General features: G+C 35.8%; 1 protein-coding gene across 1 annotated transcript in view; it reads left to right on the top strand.

Annotated features, from left to right (window-relative positions):
• The window catches only part of MRC1 (mannose receptor C-type 1), an 86180-nt gene that overhangs the window by 29459 nt on the left and 39014 nt on the right, over positions 1 to 17707 (top strand). Inside the window, exons 7-11 of the mRNA XM_081137779.1 lie at positions 3841 to 4026; positions 7018 to 7175; positions 7926 to 8036; positions 13617 to 13732; positions 16338 to 16486. Coding sequence (XP_080993905.1) covers positions 3841 to 4026; positions 7018 to 7175; positions 7926 to 8036; positions 13617 to 13732; positions 16338 to 16486 — 720 coding nt within the window. The remainder of the gene's footprint in view (positions 1 to 3840; positions 4027 to 7017; positions 7176 to 7925; positions 8037 to 13616; positions 13733 to 16337; positions 16487 to 17707) is intronic.

The raw sequence follows: 17707 nt of genomic DNA, 5'->3' as shown, positions 1-17707 counted from the left end.
ATATATAGGCTAGACCCAAAGGAAAATTCAGTTATGCGTTCTATCATAATTTTATGGAAGAATTAAACTACTAAGGCAAGACCGCATTCTTTCTGCAAATTGGCAAAAAGCAAACAAAGTACATATTTTTCACTATCCAGTATTTTTGGAGGAATGCAATACTTTAAAGAAACTTATATATGTACATATGTATAAATGTATATTATGTATGTATGTATATATTGTGCTTGGGAAATCTGTGTGTCATTCTTAATTTCTTTCCTCCTTGAATTCTAAAAGCAGTTTCATTTGTTTTAAAATATGATCGACATGGCTTAAAAATCAAAAATACAAATGATAATGAATAATTTTTTCCTCCAACTTCTTCCTTCTAACTCCCATATCCCCTCCCCCCGCCCAAGTAGCTATTTCTGGGTGTGTAGCCTCACCTAGTTATTCCATGAGTATATAAAGAAATGTGTTTCTGACTGTCTCTGTCTGTTCATACAAATGGAATCATGCCACACATATATTCTTTACTTTTTTCACGTAATAGCAATTTTGGATGTCATTCTATATATAGTGCACAAATAACTTCTGTGTTAATTTTTATGGCTACACAATACCCATCACAGAGAGAGACCATATATATGTATATATATATATATGTGTGTGTGTGTGTGTGTGTATAATATATATATATATAGACAAATCCCCTATTAATCGACCATAGTTTATTGTTACAAACAGTCCTACATTGAGTAACTTACATATGTTATTTCATACATGTGATAATTCCTAGAAGTGAAGTTGCTGATCAAAGAGTACCTGTGTTTGCAATTTTAGGAGGTGGAGATGTGGCCAGAATCTCCCGTGGCTATAGATGAGGGTCCTGGTTATTGGGTCTGATCATACTTTATAGGATCACCATTGCGACTGGGGCCTGCCTCAGGGAGAGCTGTCATTCTTGCATTTTACTCCTTTATTGTGCCCATGGGAGAAATAGTATTGTTCTTCCTCCTTGGAAGAGCTTATACGATTCTCCTTCAGGACTTGGGTAGAGGGGAATGGTTGTTTCATAGTTTCCCTGGTACAGGAGGCGGAATTCTGTAACTCGGCCTTGTTATTCAGTCCCCCAGTTTTAGGTTCCTCATCTATGAAATGGGAATACTGACCCCCATTCTTCCCATGAACATTTGTTCATATTGTCAAGCACTCGGTAAATTATTCTTATTTCTCTGCTATTCCTCACATGACACCACTTGCTAACCTTTCACTTCCGATTGGTTTTTGAATTTCTCTACATACTTCTTGGGTTAATCATTCTATCTATCTATAAAGTCAAATAAACCAGATCTTGGAAAAGTATATCAGAGATCAAATTTTACAGCACACATGACGGGTGACCCCTTGGGCAAGGATTCCACCTCGGACCCTGTTGGTCCTTGCAACATTACCCGATCTGTTCATAATTCCTTAGTCCCTAGAGCTGCACTGTCCAGTTCAGTAGCCTCTAACCACATGTGGCCATTGAGCACATGAAATGTGGCTACTTCCAACTGACATGTGCTTGTGAGTGTAAAATACCTACTGGGCTTCCAAAACTTTGCATGCAAAAAAAGTAAATAGCTCACTGTTAATTTCTTTTGATTGATTACATGTTAAAATGAATATTTTGGATAAATTGGGTTAAATAAAATATATTACTAAAATTAAATTTACCTATTTCTTTTTACTTTTTTTTAACATCACAACTAGGAAATTTATAATTGTGTATGTGGCTCACATTATATACCTATTGGACAAGCCTCCCCTAGAGGAACAAGCCATCTTTTGTGCCTGCACCACGGAACTCTCCTTCACTGCTTGTTTTTGTGTTTTAAAATATTTTAAAAGTTTATCTGTTCGTGTTTAGAAGTCCTGAGCATTTGCTGACATTCTCAGCTTCCTAGGCAGCAAAAATAAAATATCCCACCAGAGGGCTCCAGAGATATGCTAACATATTTTTTTCGGTAACTACTGGAAGTGTGCAAAAGTAGACTGCACTGAGGGAATTTTTGAAAATATGCGTTTTTCTATTACAGTAATTCAGAATTTGGTCATTAGGACTACCTATTTACTATAATGACTATGTGCACAGAATCCTGGGCTTACACAGAGATGTTGCAGGTAGTTCCAGCCTTTAAGAGAAACTGGGACTGATACATTAAAAGTATAACAGAGGTGCCCTATATAGAGCATTTACTAAGGTAGCACACTTAACAACACAATATCAAATTTAAATGTATAAATCGATGTTTCCTTGGTAACAAAATCCCTCTTTAAGCAAGGTATGATGTTAATTGCTGTTTGAAATAATACCTGTAAAATGGTAATTATAAACTGCTGAACATCAAATATAACTTGTTCCTTTACTTGACCAACATTCACTACACTTCCCATGTGCCAGGCCCTATGCCAGTTCCAGGGCATATGGGGATGAATACCGTGAGGGTCTGCCTTCCAAGGTCATTACCTTCCCCAGCTCATTACCATTATGATATATTTTTGTAATGTATAATCAATATTATGAAATCACCATAACTATTAGCAGCAATTATTACAATTTGCCCATTATTCCAGGTTTGATTATATAGTAAATGTGTGGTGTTTGCAATTTACAGTCACATTATCTCAAATGTTTCCTAGTTCGGAACACAGCTGAGGATGGGTAGTTTAATATTAGTATTAGTATTAATATTATTAGAAATGTCTTACATATATGGACACTTTGGTTCATGTGATGTGACTTGCCCAAGATCACACAACTTGTGGCAAATTCAGTTTTTCCTGAAAGACTTCTGAATCGAATCCCTGTGATTTCCACAATATCACATATCATCTTTTGGGAGCAAGTCAATGGTAGTGGGTTGGTTCAGAGGTCAGGTGGCAGTCTCATAAGGCTAAGGTTTCAGAAGCTCCTTGCCCCACCCACCCTATTCCCTGTTTCAACACCTCTTTCTCATGCCTGCCCAGTAGTCTCTCCCCTCCTCTGAGGAATGACTGGCTCCCTGATGTCCAAAGAAAACAGATACATTGAAATCTTTTAAGCAATGTATTGTATGTCAAGCCCTTTGTGCTTCCAGCACTGACATAACATGCTTCATACAGGTTTGCTGATAACAAAACACAGTTAAAATTAGACAGTGTATTTCATCTTCATGTGGCCTGTCATAAGTACAATTTTTAAAAATTTATTGATCTTAAAGAGAAAAGGAAGAGGGAGAGAGAGAAACATCGATGTGAGAGAAGCCTCGATCGATTGCCTCCCATACTTGCCCCAGTTGGGGGATCTAACCCACAGCCTTTTGGTGTACAGAGGACGGTCCAACCAACTGAGCCACACCAGCCAGGGAAGTAGAATTTTTTTTAAAAAAGAGATTTCCCATTTAGCTTTATTTTAAAATGAAAGATGTGCCCGGCCGGGCATGGCTCAGCAGTTGAGTGTGGACCTGGGATCCAGGCGATTGGGGTTCGATTCCCGGTCAGGACACATGCCCGGGTTGCGGGCTTGATCAATGACTCTCATCATTGATGTTTCTGTCTCTCTCTCTCCCTCTCCCTTCCTCTCTCTGAAATCAATAAAGATATATATAAAAAAAAATAAGTAAAATGAAAGATGCATTCACATGCTTTTGAGTCTAAAAGCAAACAAAATGTAGTCTTTTGTGAATGCCAAGAAGTAAAAAATAATCTTACCTTTATTTGCCCAGAACTGTGAACCGTTTTCTATATAGACTGGTAGAAAATGTTATTACAATTAAAAAATAACAAATCTTCCCTCTTAAATGGTTTCCAAATTCTTTTTTTTTTCTCTTCTAGAAAGTGATGTGCCTACTAACTGTCCACGCCATTGGTGGCCATACACAGGTAACTGTTACAAGATTTACAAAGAAGAGAAGAAAATCCAGAAAGATGCCTTGATTGCTTGCAGGAAGGAAGGTGGTGACCTAGCAAGTATCCACACCATAGAGGAATTTGATTTTATTATCTCCCAGCTGGGCTATGGTAAGAACTTATATCAACAATGTGCTTGACCTGCGTCTTCCCCACTCGCTCTCCATCTCCAGAAAATGTAATCGTAAATGTTAAATTTAATTAATACATTTGAATTAATAATTCAATTATCAATTTAATAAATTCAATAACAAATATGAATCATGCCTAAAATGTAAAAATTGCATAGTATTTTAAAGAATTTTTATCACTCAGAGCTAATTTGATTTATTTATTTTTACTATGTAATTCATTTATGGGTAGTTTTTAAAATATTATTTTTCTATATATAATCTGGATTCAGGGCAGTCTGAATTTTAAATTTGTCAACAGTATTTCATTTTTTTGGTAGTTATTTGTGTGTGTGTGTGTGTGTGTGTGTGTGTATAGTTAAGGCCTGCATTTTATTTCACAAGGAAGGTATCTAAATGAAGCATCTCATGCTTTGTATTGGCGTATGCTGCTAGAATGTCGAGCAGTGAAAGAAATAGGATCTTTTATTGGAGCAGTTAGATGTTGGCTTCAATTTTTTTAAAGAAATTTGTGTCTCCGCTTTAGATACATCATTTAAGAAATGTCTAGAAAATATCATAAGCTAAAACATTGCAAAGTTTTCAAAAATTGAAACAAACAAACAAAAAGAGTGGGTAGAATGAGCCGGGAATGCTTATCCTGATAGGAGGGCGAGGAAGGGCCTAATGATAATGAGCCCTCCTCGGTGACTTGCTGATTAAATGATTATCATTTTCTGCTTCCACCGATGAGACTTTTGAGTAGCTGCAGCTGCTCGGTTGCAGCAAACAAAACAAGAGGAAATGGATGGTGGCGATGGTGGGGACTGCTTCCTGACACTGCCTGACAAGAGATGGGAGTTGGGGGAGGGGAGAGAAAAAAGCAATTGACAAGTAGGAAACTAGAGTCGTTCCAGAGAAAGATTTAAAAGGTCCACAAACACGACCACTCCTTCCCCTGCCTCCCTCACTGCGCTCAGGGGGCCCTGATGATCGGCTGCAGCCCCTGAGCGATTTGGTGATTATTCTCTATTCTCTCTTTACCTGGGCGACAGTAATGTGACCAAACTGATGCACCTGAATAGTATCGTGACATATAAGTTATGACATAAGTTAATAAGTAATAAAGTTTGCAAATGAATCAGTGGAGCACAGATTAGTTAAGATGCTGTAGGGGTAACACGCAGATTTCACTCTATGTGATGTGATATAATAATAGGAGAACCTTATGTGTTTAGTGCTACAGTGATTTTGGGAAGTTGGGTGACAAAGTTTGCCTTTATTTAGCTTGAGGATTCATTAATTTTCACTAAGGAAATCTCTTTTTTATTATTCATGATGATTTCTTGAAAATGATGAAAATAACATTGGTAAAAGTAAAGAATAGTTATAAAATTAAAATAATTGTTTCTAAATCAAAAGCCTAGGAAACCTTTTTCAGCTAGTCAAAATATCTTTTATGTGAGTCATGGAAAGACAGAGGATAAATTGGGATCTGCACGTAAAAATTATGATTATATCAACTAAGACAGCTTCCATAACTGATTTATAAAAATCAGCCTAGCACCTTTACACTTACATCTTATATATTTTTGTAGGATCAAATTGTGGTTTGGAATTACCAAAGCTAGAGGGGAGAACAGGTGGTAAGAAAAATGTTTATAGAAAACTCTTAATACTTTATTAAAATTGTGGGAATTGGGAGTTAGGTTTTCATTAGGCCTTGAACCGAAATCCTTGAGGTATGGGTACTTGAAGCCATTTTAAAGCCTATATTGGCTGCTCAAAAAGATTATGATCTGCCAAATTAAGTGAAAGGCAAAGGGATCATTCTGGCAATGTTAGTCACGCTTTATGGCACTGGAAACATCTGCGGGGGTTGGCGCTAGGCCAGTCAGGGACTTCTCCAAAGCAAAGTTGAGTGACAACTTTAGGAGGAAGAGACAAACTGTTTAGGGAAATTCCAATACAGTGTGGTATTTTTCTCATTTTCTACTACAAAATTATCTTTAAAATCCTTTGGCAGGTAACTTTATTTTATAGTTTAAAGACCATAAGTCGAGCATTCATGATGGAATTCACAGTAGTGCAAGTGAACAGGTATTGAATTGTGTATCCTTTCATTTTTTAAAATTTGGAATTGTATGTGTTTTTAGCCATGAAATCCCAGGCCTTCAATATTGTCCCATTTTAGTTATGATATTTAGAATTATAACTACTGATTAAATCAATAATGAAAATTATAGAATTTTAAAACAAAAGGATCACATTTTATATCTATACCTGGCTGTTTTTGTTTTAACCTTTAATTGCTATTTGGCTCCTTATATTTCATGGTGAAAATAAATCCAGATTCATTTATATTTATAGGCTAATAAATAAGTGCCAAATGTTGGGACATAGCCCAACTCCTCAGTTTATGCATCTTTTCACGGCATAGATAATTTTCACTTGATAACAACACAGTCAATAAAATAAAATGTTCTTGTTAATAACAGTCAGTAAAATAAATGTGGTTTTTCATATTTATTATTTTTGAACCACACATAAGATTTAATAGTAATCAAATAATTTATATATAAATAAGTGCCATATTTCCAACAGGATGAGTGTTGTTGTTATGGTAAGTTATTTATAATAAAAAAAATAGCTTCACAAGATAGAGGGTAATGATAGACCCACCTCAATTACATTTTTGCAACTCTCAGGAGATATGATTTGCAGTAGCACAGCAAAAGAATATAGTCACATTCACTAGGTAAAGAGTACATTACACAATTAAATTAAAATTGACAGCACTAAGTGTAGCACACATATCAGTCTGCAGCATGTAGATCAGATTAACTCTCAAGAGGACCGTCCTTTATGTTAGTTCCAGTATCAACAGAGTAGAACTATTGTTGATAGCAGAGGGTTTTCCTCCCTGATAACCTCCTGATCTTTAGAATGAAAACTTGGTGTAAACTACTTCTGTGTTTTTCTTCTTGTGTAGATCCAAATGATGAGTTATGGATTGGCTTAAATGACATCAAGATTCAAATGTACTTTGAATGGAGTGATGGGACCCCAGTAACATTTACCAAGTGGATTCGTGGAGAACCAAGCCATGAAAACAACAGGCAGGAAGATTGCGTTGTGATGAAAGGCAAGGTGAGATAACTTTAATAACTGATATCTAGCAAAAGCCGCAGGGACTTTTCCCCACTTATTACAGATGGCTGTTTCAATTGTTTCTAGTCTAGGTTAATTGACATAGATCAAGGTTGAACCAAAATTCAGATTCAGTTTCTTGAATCTCTCTCAATTGTTTAGCGAAGTCAAATTTTCAAGAGGCCCAGAAGAGAAACCAACAGAAACTTTTGAGTCAAGGTTGAAATTAACCAATAATTAATACTCATATATTGTTTCTGTGCTGGGTTCTAAATGGTGCCATATGTATATACAGATATATATGGCTGGACTAATCAATTCAGAGCTTTGGTTCTACTTTAACTGGTTGCTCCGAGTAGATACAGACCTAGTTAGATCTTTTCTGGGTCCCACAGTCTGGAATCTGTGCTTGGAGAGTTACATTAGTTTGTGAGGTTTTTTGTTTGTTTGTTTGTTTGTTTTGTTTTTGGCTACATGGAGGTGCCAGATATGAAAAGATCCCTCTAAAGAGTGGGACAGATAGCAAAGTTATAAGAACATATTGGGGCTCCAATCTCCCTTTACATCTTTGTAGCCAGAGTCAAATTTCCTGTTTACTTGTAAAACATCAATTTATCATTCCTTCACATAGATGCCATTTCTTTTAATAACCTCAAATCTTCGTTCCTTTTCTGAGGCACAATTATGAGAAAATAGCATCAGAATCAAACAACTGATAATCATTAAGATTTTACTCTTTGATTTCCACAGGACGGGTACTGGGCAGATCGGGCCTGCGAGCGGCCTCTTGGCTACATCTGTAAGATGAAGTCACAGGCCCAGGGGTCAGGAGTAGTGGAAAGAGAAGAAGGCTGCCGGCAAGTGAGTACAGACGGACACAATGACTTCAGATCACCAATATTATATGATATACACGCTTCATTTTTGCCCAAGAAAGAACTTTATAACTGTCATAGGTAGCCAAGTATCTCAACTGTATAAAATTTTAATGGTCTATTGTCAGTGTTTTGTATCATCGCTCTCCCTAGAGCCTTCTTGTCAGTTAATATGGGGAATGTGTGGTCAGTAGCTCCTTCCAGAGTGTCATAAATTGGAGGAAAGAAAACAGGGAATAAATGATGCACTGAATGGAGCCTTCAGAAGGTAACAAAATTAAGGCAAGTTGTCATTGAGGTATTGGTAGTCTATGACCTATGGGTTGCCAAGGACATTTTCAGTAGATAACCTTACGTTGCAGATAGTAAACAATCCTTAGTCACTTTTCCACTTATAATATTTCTGATGAGCCTACTTCTGGTGGGGGTTCCCTCCAGTAGAGGCAGGAGATCTAAGCTCTAGCTGGTAGGGGCCCGCAGTAACTGCTTTAAACTATTGAATAAAGCCATGCACTCTTGCTGTGCGTCAGCCTCACCCATGCAACAGTTAGTGATACCTCCCTGTGGGTCTTACATTTCTTTGAGGTTAAAGTAATTGATCTCTGTAAAACATTTTCTAAAAGTGACAAGAAACTACAAAATCCAGGGTATGGTTATCATTTTCCTGTTTGATTGCTGAGTCACCCATCTTCTGCTTTTTTCCTTTCTCACTTCTCTTGGGTAAAAATAAAACAGAAATGAATTTTCTTTCCAAGAGTGTCATGTTGTGATCAGATCATCTTATAGCAAACACCGACAGGCTAAGAATTCATGAGACATAATTTAGTACTGCACAAATAAACCATAAAGCTACATGGAGCAGATACAGAAAATCACAGGCTGTTAGAGATATAAAGGATCTTGGTGGTGACAAAATTCCCCTTTTAATTTTTTTGCATTCTGGAAATTTCAGTTCAGAGAAGTGATAACTTTTTTAGAGTTACACAGAGGCAAGACTAGATTCCAGTCTCATGTCGTCAGGTCACTGCACTTTCAGTAGTGGTTTCATTTCCAGTACACTTATATATTCCTTGCCTAATCATATGCGTGTAGAGGAGATTGTATATTCTTGTAATTTTCTATAAATAATAACCAATCCTTAAATTTTATTACTTCTATGCAATCCAGGTTATATATATATATATATATATATAGTCTATTAATTCTGTTTCTAAATTCTTAAAAATTTTTATTTATTAACTTGAGAGAGACAGAAAGACAGACAGACATTGCTTTGCTGTTCCACTTTTCTATGCATGCATTGGTTGCTTCCTGTATGTGTCCTGATTGGAAATCGAACCCGAAACTTTGGCATATCTGGACGATGCTCTAACCAACAGAGCTACCCAGCCAGAGCAATTAATTCTTATATCTGTAATCTAATATAATCCAATTTAATCATTAGGATGGTAATAGAAAAATGTTTTAATAAGAAGCAACTGTTTGTCAAGTGCAGTTATTATGCTTTCATTGATTATAAAGGACAGATATTATATTCCTAATTAAACAGAAAAGGAAACTGAAGCTGAGAGATATTAAATAATTTGGCAAATTTAACACCTGCTCTAGGCAGTGACTTCCTCAAAGAGCTTGGAAAACTAGAAAAAAAATCCACTCACCAGGAAAGGAATATAAGGCAGTTTTTTAGTATCTAGGCCTGGGCACTGGGTGGTGTAGGGGTCTTTTTGAGAATTTGAAATCACAGGCCTGTTGTCATATTGATCTAGGATTCAGTTTTCAATTCATTGCTTACCTATATGGGAAACATTGAGCTAAGAAATTAACATAAAGTGGTCCTGAGTTGCTAATATTCCAGGATGTATAAATGTGAATTCTCTTTATACAGAAGTCTCTTTTTCCAGGCTGACTAGGAATCCTACAAATGAGTTTGAAATTCAAAAATATAAAATATACCACCAGGAGCTTTAGATGATGGAATTAATGGATATGCTATTAAAATGAATATGTTTTAAATGCCTACAGAAATAAAAGGTGTAATTGAAGCTGTGGAACAGCTACCATGTTTTGTTATGTGGTGCTTCATTTTGATTCAATTCTAAATATTTTTTATTTCCATTAAGATTCCTTTGACCCAGGAATGATTTAGAAGTGTGTGTGCCTGTGTGTGCATATGTGTGCGCATGTTGATAGTGATGGGGGTTTTGGTAGTAGTGATTGGAGATTTGTTTGTCTTCTAGTTTCTAAATAACTGAGAGATACTATTGATTTTAATTTCCCTGCATTGTGAGCATGTAATGTTTTGTTGTTGTTATTTGTTGAGATTTTCTTTCTGGTCTAGTTCATAGATGGTTTTTGTAAATATTTCACATGTGCTTAGACAGGATGATCTTTGATGATTGGGTTCAGGGATGTGTATATGTTGACTAGATAAAATTTAACAATTATATTATCCAGATATCCTGTATTCCTAATATTTTTTCTGCTTGACAAAATATTGTCCTCATAGTTCTGTAAATTTTTGCTTTATATACTTCAATCTGTGTTATATCTTTCTGATGAATAAGTTCTTTATGTAATTACTTTATTCATAATAATGCCTTTTTAAAGCATAAAGTTAATTTTAAATAATATTAATGCTGTTACAGAAGATATCCTTTGCTTGGCATTTCTCTAAAACCTCTTTTTCCAACTGATTGCTTTTAATCATTCTATTTTCAGAACAGTTCTTGTAAGTATATATCTGCATTTTTATTTTTAATCTAATTTGAGGCACTCTGGCTTTTAACTGGCAAACATATGAGTTTAGATTTGTTTTACATACTGATATATTTGGATTCGTTTCTAACATCTTATTTGTGCTTTATTTTGTTGACAATTCAGTTTTATTATCTTTGACCTCCTTTCCTGCACCCCAGTGGTCCTATTGAATTCCTTTATCCCATTTTTCTCTTCTACACATTTGGGAATTACCCATTCTACTTCTGTTTTTTAACTGGTTACCCTTATGTTTTTAACATGCATTCTTGACTTGAAGTTAAAGTTATTAAGTATCTCTCTCTGCTTCCTGAACAAAAAGAAGATTATTATTCTACTTAAACATTAAAAAAAATAATTTTGGAAAAATGTTAGACTCACAAGAAATTGAATAAAAAAGAGCACATAGAATCTCCCTCGCTCATCCGCTCTGCTTCCCCTAATGATAGCATCTTATCCAACTAGTGTGATCCACATGGACACAATACTATTAACTAAACTACAGATCCTACTCACATTCCCACGGCCAGTTAGCTATCTTTGCTATTCGTATAGGCAATCAGACCTGGATTTACTAAGGCATTTATTGATTTCTTTGTTCAGTGTGGACTTTTAGGCCACTCATTTCCCCTGATTTAAAATTTCTTCTTGCCAAAGTAAATCTTTTAGGAGCTCTTTCGCTGGTGACCTGGGAAAGGAAAACTATCTTTGTTTGAAAATGTTTTAAATTTATCCTTGCCCTGCGTAATAATTCAGATAGGTCATTTTGGAATTCTAGATCGATAGCTGTTTTCTGACATTACTTTAATATAGTTTTCTTTTCTCCTGGCCTTTATTTTTGCCATTTGAATGCCTGTTATTAGAGTAATCCTTTCTTTTCAGAAAGCCGGTCCTCCATATTTTCTCTCTGGTTGATTTTAAGATCTGCAGGCTTAGTGCAATGTGTCGAGATTTGGATTGATTGGATTGGATCTGAATCTGGCTTGACTGTTTTGTACTCAATATACCTCCTCATTCAAGGACTTGTACCTATCTTTCAATTCTTAAAAATTATCAGTCATTCATTTTATTCGGTGCTTCTGAAATTTATCTTAGATTGATGTTCTCATTCTATTTCCAATCAATGTTTTCTAACCTCTTCAATTTTCATTCCTCTGCTACATTTATCCAATTTGCTAATCTTTCTGAAACCCTATTTTTGACATTTAATCTGGCCACTGTGGGTTTTTTCCCCCGAAGAATATTTCATTTTAATGTTGTCTATGTAGAGAATGGCCATGGCCAACTATAATTCTCTAGTTGCCTTGTACAATATAAGGCAGAAGTTTAAATATGTCCCACCCGAAATGCATTATGATTTTGTTAATCTCTTTCTTTTCTTAATAATCAGTTCGAAAACCATCGGAAAAGAAAGACTATTTTTATTCAATTTTAATTTCTGAAATTTGGTTTGTTTTCAATTTTGAAGTTTCACTTCTTAACCATACTTTTTTTTCTTGAAATTCTATTTTTGGTGTGTTTTCAAATCCTCTTGTTCTGTGTTCATAGCATTTTGATCTTTCATTATTGATTCTGTTTCTTCTATCACTTAAATAATCTCAAACATACTTATTTTTCTATTTTTCAGATGTTTTATTATGTTGCTATTAACTTTCCCATGATTTTTTATTAACTTATTAATTTATTAACTCTCCCAGACACTTTCTCACGTGATTTTAATTTTTTATTGTGAATTAGCCCCCACCCCAACCCTCAGGTGTCATAGACTCACAAGACCTGGGTTGTGGAAATATCTCTGTTAGGTGGTATTGCCTTTATTTCTCTGAGTGCCTAGGAGATTCTCCTTTTGTAGACCAAGTTCTATGTGGGTTTTTTTTTTGGGGGGGGGGCTGTGAGTTCTCATACAGTGTGAATAGTACAGTTGGGACCAGCACCCATCTGTAGCACAGACTTGATATTCATTTTCAAAGAGAATTTTTTCTTCTGTACCCAGAACCCCAGGCTGATGACAAGAATCTCTGTCATTTCCCTATTCTGTGGGCAGAGTTTGTTGCTCTCTTTTCACAGAGGGGCTACCTTTAATGGGTATCATCTTTGTGCAAGAATTTCACTTCCATCTCCTGCTTCAGGTGGGCTGATGGCCAATGTCTTGATCTGTGTGGACATTAAAACCCAGGCCCCTAGACTCTAGCACCGTAATGCAGCTCTCAGTCTCAGCTGGTGCACTTTCTATTCCAGCTTTTAGGTTTCTACTACTTTTTTGCTACCTGGAGATTTCCCCTTCTACCTCTCAAACTCTAGTATGGATTTTTTGTTTCCTGTTATGTTTTGACTTAACATTTCTGTGTGTTTGAAGTATGGGAGGGGAACCACCCTGAATCATGTGGCCAGAAGCTTGATAAGTACTGTCCTATGGCCAGATGATACAGCTTTGTACTTACCACCTACTATTGGCCTCAGTAGGCAATGAGGCTGGCTATTCTGCAGGTTATTCTCTGTGGTTACCTATTCTGAAACCGAAACCTTAGCCACTCTGTTCAGTTGCCTTGGTAAACATTTCACGAATCATTTTGTTGGAGAATGCCTCAGAAGGAGAGAGAGTGACTGCCCCCCCTTTGTCTCATAATTCATCAAAATGAGTACCAACACACTACTGTTTTCTTTATATAAATGATTTTCATTGCATTTTAAATTATTCAGATGTGTGTTCTCTTATTCTCTTGTTTATCAATTTATGTTTCATGATAGAGAGATTATTAAAGTAATATTATCTAATAAATATGCATGATAATCTGCTTGATAACCCCAATAGGGTTGGAAAAGACATGGCTTCTACTGTTACATGATTGGACACACACTTTCAACATTTACAGACGCAAACCAAACCTGTGTGAATGAAAAGGCTTACCTCACGACTGTTGAAGACAGGTATGGAATAATTTTAATTTTATCTTAAAAAGTCAAATAATGAAAAGTGTTCAGAAAAGCCCAGGTGTCAATGTGCTCTAAATTTCTGAGTAAATTACATGGGACCCTGAGATATAGTTTGTAAAAGCAGAAGATTAAAAATCATATTCTCGTGAATTCTTCATTTGCAAACATTATGAAATATTTTGTTACTTTTAGTACTGTAAAGCAATATTTAGAACCACTTGTTAATACTCTAGTAAAGGTAATGTATGGGCCTAACTTTTTCTGACATGTCAATTTTTTGAAGCTGGAAAACTAAGTAAAAAATTCCAGCTCAAAAATCCCACTTTCTAGCTTTACTGTATTTTTTATTTTGTTTTATTTTTGTTTAAAATATTACAGATGTCCCCTTTTCTCCCCAGTGACCCGTTCCACCCCGTCCCTTCCCTCCCCCCCAATCCCTCTCCCCACCATTGTCTGTGTCCTTGGGTTGTGCATATGTGCATATAGATTCTTTGGTTACTCTCCCCCTCCATCCACTCGCCCCCCTCCATCCCTCTGACATTCGTCAGTCTCATCTATGGTTCCATGTCATTGAATCCATTCTGTTAATCAGTTTATTAATTTCTTTAGATTCCACGTATAAGCAAGATCATGTGATGTTTGTCTTTCTCTGCCTGGCTTATTTCACTGAGCATAATATTCACCAGGTCCACCCATACTGTCCCAAAGGGTACGAGATCCTTCTTCTTTACAGCTGCGTAGTATTCCATGGTGTAAATGTCCCACAGCATTTTTATCCACTCATCTACTGATGGGCACTGGCGGGAATGCAGACTGGGGCAGCCACTATGGAAAACAGTATGGAGGATCCTCAAAAAATTAGAAATGGAGCTGCCGTTTGACCCGGTGATTCCACTCCTAGGAATGTATCCTAAGAATCCTGAAACACTCATCAGAAAGAATATATGTACCCCGATGTTCATAGCAGCTTTACTGTATTTTCCACCAAAGAAGGGGGCAGAGAGTTTTACTGAATATTTTATTCATTTTCCTCCATTCTTCCATTTTTTAATTTTCTTTGCTAGGTTTACTAGACTTATAGGTCAAGAAAATCATATGGATATAGATGATTTTATGTAACTTTTGACCTCTAGAGTCCCATCCATTTTTTAAGATTTAAGTGTTTATTTGTTTTCCCCTGCTCTTTGCAAAACACTGGAATAAACCCAGAGAAACTTAAGATTAAAAATGTCCATGTCATTTGCTATAAAAAGATAAAATATTATTGAGTTTTAGTTCAATAAGTTATATTTAGTGGCCTTTCAAGGCAAACACAATAAAATGTAGAGGATGCTTTTGATATTAAAAGTCCTTTGATAGAGGGAAAGATGTGATAGAATTTGTATAGTCTTTATAAAGGGACTTGTATTTCAACCCACACCCTTCTTCCATGTCCAAGTAAATGTAATACAGTGTCGCCCTCTCATAATGCTAATATCTGAAAACCAGAACATAAATAGATGCTCTTATCTTGTGACAAGGAGAGGAGCTGCCCATTGTTAAGTAAGGTGGGGACATGTCCTGATCTCCACTGTCATTGATCCTTTGGTCTATTGGAGCAGAGATTTCCCTATGTTTTATATTTTAGGTATGGTTTTCTTTGTGTTTTCTATGATATTTATATTCAGGGGGTCACTAACTCTGTGGTTAAACTGTTTTGGTTTTTTTTTAGGCATTTAAGAAAAATTGACTTTTGAACTTAAACATTTTTTTGGCTAGTTTGGTGGGGAATGGAATTATTCAGTTTAACATCCAATTGTAGCTCTCGCTGCTTCTCCCTCTCTGCCCTCTCTGGGGTCGTCCACACCTCTCTTTATTCCTGGAAACTTTGGGCACCACTTTTGCTCCAAAGAGATTTTTGCTTATATTGCTGCTTCACTGTCTATTGTTTGTCAATTAAGACAAGCTTTGATTCATTTACTAACCAAATTGTATTGTGCTAGATACAAAGATGAGATCCAAAAGAAGAGAAAATGTTGGAATTTGTGATTCTGCTCCCAGTTCTTTTTAGAGATTGAAGCTCTGCTTCTTTATAATTCTTGATAATTTTCTGTTTCAGAGCGTAGGTAAAGGAATGCAGTCGAGGGGGAAATCCAAACAGATCTTCCCATTTGTAGCATCCTTGATAATATTATGACCCCTCAACTTATTTAACCAACAATTGTTCAAAGCATTTGAAATAGTTGAAAAGTGGAGTGGTTTTTAAACAATGTGTTTTAAAACGCTATAGTTTTCTCCTTTGCATTTTCAAAATTCTCTTAGATTTTGAGAAGGGCAGAGGGGCTGATGAGGAATAGAGAAAAATGAGTATATTTAAGTGATTTTATTCACTCAGCTGTATAGTATTTTTTCTTCATGAGATCACATTTCCTTGGCAAACATTTACATAATAGAAATGACACATAAGTATAACGAAATATGTTTGACTTACCAACTAAATCATAGCTCAGATGTAGAAGTGTGATATGTTTCATGTTGATAATTAGAAAAATTGACATAAATATTTCTAAAATTTAGTTTAACTCTTTAAAAAAAATTATTTATTATTTTTGCTTTTTAGGTATGAGCAAGCCTTTCTAACTAGTTTGGTTGGATTGAGGCCTGAAAAATATTTTTGGACAGGACTTTCAGATGTACAGAACAAAGGGACCTTTCAGTGGACCATTGAGGAGGAGGTTCAGTTCACTCACTGGAACTCAGAAATGCCAGGTATGTGCGCAGCTCCGCTCTGAGCTTTGTGTTCACTGTGCACATGCATCGGGCAGAGCCTGCTGTTTCCTTATGTACCCATCCAAATGGACTCTGTAAATTAATCGTGCTGTCAGTATTTTCTATTCTGCTCTATTTTTGTTTTTCTTTTTTAAAAATAATTCCCATTAGTTTATAATGGTCTAAGAAAACAAGGAAAACTGCTAGGTTACTAGGTACTGCTCTATTTGAAAAATATTTATGAAATCCTAAGTGGTCACAAATGTTTCAAATGGTTAGCTTATTTTTGAAAGCTTAAAACTATACTAAAGGGATATAAACCACTTCAGTGCAACTATGAGCAGAGATATTAGTGTGCTTGAGTTGGCTGAGCAAACGTGGGACTCATTTCGGTATTTTGTAAATGCCACCCTGAGTAGTCCTTTATAAGTGTTGGATTTTATTTTATCTTTATAAGAAACTCCCAAGGTAAGTTTAAGCTTCTTCATTATAAAGATGTGGAAATAGGGGAGAAAATTTATGTGACTAGAAAGCTTCCGACCCTGAATTTAAACTAACCTGTGTAATTGCCAAATCAGTTTTGTCTGCACCAACACCACCTCCCTCCCTGTATATGTTGATTTGCTTCCCTAGTAAGTAGTTTCCAAAATAGCCTATGAAAGATTCTTTGCCTTTTTTTGTAAATTTTATTTTTGTTTAAAATATTACAGATGTCCCTTTTTCTCCCCAATGACCCGTTCCACGCCTCTCCATCCCCCTCTCTTTGCCTTCTTTATACACTGATATCGTAGCATATGACTTTATTCAGTGTGACAGCCCCCAGGAAATTCAACATCTTTTATAGCAAATGTTTTATTGTGCCTGGGCAAAGAGCTAAAGAAGGTGTAATAGCTCAAGTGTATGAGTTTACTACTGAGCCTAACAAGTCCTAATCCTCAATAGTTCTTTTCATTTGTATTCTCAGCTCTTAATAAAGTAAATAGATCAGTAATTCGGATAGAGTGATTAGTTTTTAATTATTGAATGTTCTGAAAAGTAGTAAGATTTCAGTTAATTTTAAATAACTGGGCAATATATTAAGAGCTGAGTGCATGCTTTAAAAAAATATTGGTAAGAGTGGTAATTATCACTCCAGGACAAACTCCTTAATTTTGCTGGTGGTCATTCAGCCGTAGGATTCAGAGAAATTAATCCTGGACTGTTCTTAGGGAAAGAAAATGG

Source organism: Miniopterus schreibersii, assembly GCF_964146895.1.
Source record: "Miniopterus schreibersii genome assembly, chromosome: 1".
Classification (NCBI taxonomy): domain Eukaryota; kingdom Metazoa; phylum Chordata; class Mammalia; order Chiroptera; family Miniopteridae; genus Miniopterus; species Miniopterus schreibersii.
This window is presented reverse-complemented; position numbering and strand designations above follow the sequence as displayed.